The 3,458-nt window shown below is 38.7% G+C and overlaps 1 protein-coding gene across 1 annotated transcript; it reads right to left on the reverse strand.

Annotated features, from left to right (window-relative positions):
* Positions 1 to 310: 310 nt before the first annotated feature.
* LOC115958485 lies at positions 311 to 2,747 on the reverse strand. The gene has a single exon (XM_031076897.1). The coding sequence runs from the start codon at positions 2,709 to 2,711 to the stop codon at positions 609 to 611; it is 2,103 nt and encodes a 700-aa protein (XP_030932757.1). The 5' UTR covers positions 2,712 to 2,747; the 3' UTR covers positions 311 to 608.
* Between the last annotated feature and the right edge of the window lie 711 nt (positions 2,748 to 3,458).

Genomic DNA, 3,458 nt, shown 5'->3' on the forward strand with positions numbered 1-3,458 from the left:
TCTTTCTAGACCCAAAGGCAAAATGGAGCTAAGTAATGGAGTAAAACACGAGTTCTTGAACAGTAATAAAGAGTTCCACACAAGAAGTTAAGGTACAACAAACTAGAGATACCATTAGTAGCTACTTAATTGGATAAACCATTAGTCAACGAACTTTGTTTGATTCCAGGTGAATTAAAAAGTTCAAAGAAGCCTACACTTGCAAGGCAGAAATCAAAGTGAAGAGCAAATGAAAACTGAAATGCCTTGAAATTCTTAACACTAGAACTTAAAAGTTTTGTACACAGAGCAATAAAATTTTCAGCTACTAGATATCTTTCTTCTACCATGTCTTGTGATAGTTAACTACACTGTCTTCTGCTGAACAGATTTCAACACTACCATCATATGTGACTACAGAGACTTATCATTGTCCAATAATCTAAAAGATCTAATGCATAGGCACTAAATCATCCCAAAAAGGTTTCTACTTAATGTAAGAGGTTCAAGTTCAGCTAGAAGTATAAGGCTATAAGCACCTAACTATTGCTTTTACTTCATCCTATACATTCAACCATGTATAACATAAGTTATCCATATAAATTAAGCAAAGAAATTTTGTTGTGCTGCTATTGGGCAGACCTGCATTCTCTGGTAGGTATTTCCTCAAACCTGTTGCCAAAAATTGCTGCTTTTAGCTTAACAACCTCTCTTTCAAGCCTAATAATCCGACCTTTAAGTTCCAGCCCTGGTATTTCAGGTTTGAAGCTACTACCTTCTCCTTCATTATCATAGATGTTCACCCTGTTGTAAACAACGCTTCCTGCATTGCCCTCACTTGTACCTTCCATGGCTCTCTCTAAACCTCTTACTTCAGCTTCACCTGTAAGTATTTCCACGGGTTTCATCATTGGCTCCATCTCTCTAATAGCTCCATCATTGACTCCATCTTTTCCACATGAAAAACTTTTACCTACACTTTCATGCATGCCATAAGATATCATTCCCTCACTTGCTGATTTGTCTTGCTTGATAGAGTTCCCTACTTCAACCTTTTTACGTTTTGGAGGGAAACCAGGCGGAACATCAGCATCATTACCTCCCTTCCTTCCTATTGAAGACATTGGTACCTGTTTCTGTGTTGTTATATATTCCTCAACTGTTGGTTTACGTTTATCCACATTGACAGAGTTCCCTGCTTTGACCTTGTCAAAATTGGGAGGAAAACCAGGAGAAACATCACCGTCGTTGCCTTTCGAAGCCTGTGGTGCCTGATTTAGCTTTCTCATGCTTCTTTGCCTTCTTGCAATAAGCTTAATCGAGTCTTGCTGGCCTGATATTTTTGATTGCTTCCACCACTTCAAGTAACGAGAGGTAACACCACTCTCACAATACCTTGATGGAACATATAATTCCAAATCACTTATCAGCTTACTGTAATCGTTCCAGGCAATTTCAGGAGTCTTTTTGCATTGAGTAACACAACCTGGAACATCTTGATCCATTCCAAATTGCATTGCAACTCTATGTGGAAAGTACTTTTCTATACAGCCAAGTCCAACAAGCTGGGAGACCCTCAAGCACCTAGCAAATGTCTCTATTTCTTCATCCAAATTAGGATCAACCGGTACCCACATTTCCTTTTCTCCATAAAATCTCGGGAAATCCGAGTTACAAGTATACAAAGCATAAGGAAACCAAAGAAAAGTGTCTCCAGCCGAGTCTAGAGCCAACCTCACATTCTCAACATTCACACTTTTAACTCTATGCCATTTAGCAAACACAGGCTCACCACATCTGACCAACTTGGGGTTTGGCTGCAATGCTTGAAATCTCTCCCATACCCAAAGCTGAACTAGTTGAAACGGTGACCGAATGATCACTTCTAACACACTATTTTCATCATCACCAGGGTCAAATTTGTTCACACCAACAATGGTTTTTTTCAACAAACACAAATCCCTGTAAATGCTAGAAAGAACTGCAGGGGCAAGCGCGATGCGGGTTCCTCTAGCAAGGTGAATAGCAATGGGAAAAACTTGCTTCCTAATCAAGTTAGAATTAGGAAGAACGAACATTGACAACCACATAACAAGAAATGCTTCATGCTCTATTTCACTCCCACTATTCCTTAACAACTTCATCCACTGCAATGGGCGAGCCTTACGAGCTTTACTCCTCCCAGTTTCTACTCTAGCTTGAACCAGCTTCTCCTCTATTTCCTTCAACTCTTGGGTTTCCAAAGAAACATAAACAGAGTGCCCCAAAACAGAGAAACCGCCCAAAACCATTGTATCCTCCAATGTGAGTGTTGCTTCACCCCATGGAAAAATAAAGGTATTGGTTTTACAACACCATCTCTCAGCAATACCAAGAACCAAATCATCGTTTTTTCGGATTGTGTATGTGGAATTCATGATGGCTTCAAAAATACCTGCTTTCTTCCATATAGATTGATACTTTGGACGCAAGGAATCGACCCAAGCTTTCCAATTTGTCGGTGGTTGCCAACGCAAACCATTGAATGTGAGCTTCAAAGGCCATTTTGAGGGCTCAAAAGTGGGTGGTAGTGAAGAGGGAGAGAGTGAAGGAAGCTCAAAGATTGTTTCATCAGTGAGATTCACTGATGGGTTGAGAAAATGGGCTGGTCTCAGAGTTGGCTTATGGTCACCTATGGGGAAAACCATGAGCTCCTTTCTGAAGTTGAAGATGGTGTTTGGGGGTTCAGCCATTGTTTGATGTTAAGAAAAGTTTGGAAAATTGGACTCAAAGATTTTTTGTTAAACTGAAAAACTTTTATGGGTTTTTGTTTGTTTGTTTCATTTGCTTTACATTTCCAAACTTTGCCTTATTCGGTCATACTCTGTGCGTGTTTGCAGGACAAAGGCGTTGGCTATTGCATCATTGAAAGCTGGACAGACGTTCCAAAAAGACAAATCCCCAATGCCCCATTGTTTTATTCAGGGGCATTTTCGTCACAGAACCCATTTCTCTGTTATATTATGGAAGAAGTGAAACCAGAAATTTTCTCCTAATTCTTAAAATTTTTGGTAAATGTGAGTGGCATTTAATTCACCACCCTTTACTTTGTTTTGGTCCATGCCAAAAGTATTTCGGAGTGCCTTAAGAGTTGAGAAAATTACACTTTATCACCTTAAATTATATATTAGATTACACTTTACACCTTAAATTATTCGAATGTACACTTTACACCCTAAATTATGACCTTTGTTATATTTTGCACCCGAAGTATGTTTTACTGTTAAGTTAAACAGAAATTAATAGCACATGACTTGCACATGATTTTTTGCTTAAATGACACTGTTTAAAGACGAAAATACCCTTTTCACAAACAATTAAAAACAGAAGTTTTTTTCTTTTTTCATCCCATTAAAAAAAACTTTTTTTTCAGCTCTTTCTCTCTCCGTCGTGAGTAATTTTAACAAGACGTTTAGGGAAAACATCATCTGGGTCATGAA

The sequence above is a fragment of the Quercus lobata genome, chromosome 8, assembly GCF_001633185.2.
Source record: "Quercus lobata isolate SW786 chromosome 8, ValleyOak3.0 Primary Assembly, whole genome shotgun sequence".
Taxonomy (NCBI): Eukaryota; Viridiplantae; Streptophyta; class Magnoliopsida; order Fagales; family Fagaceae; genus Quercus; species Quercus lobata.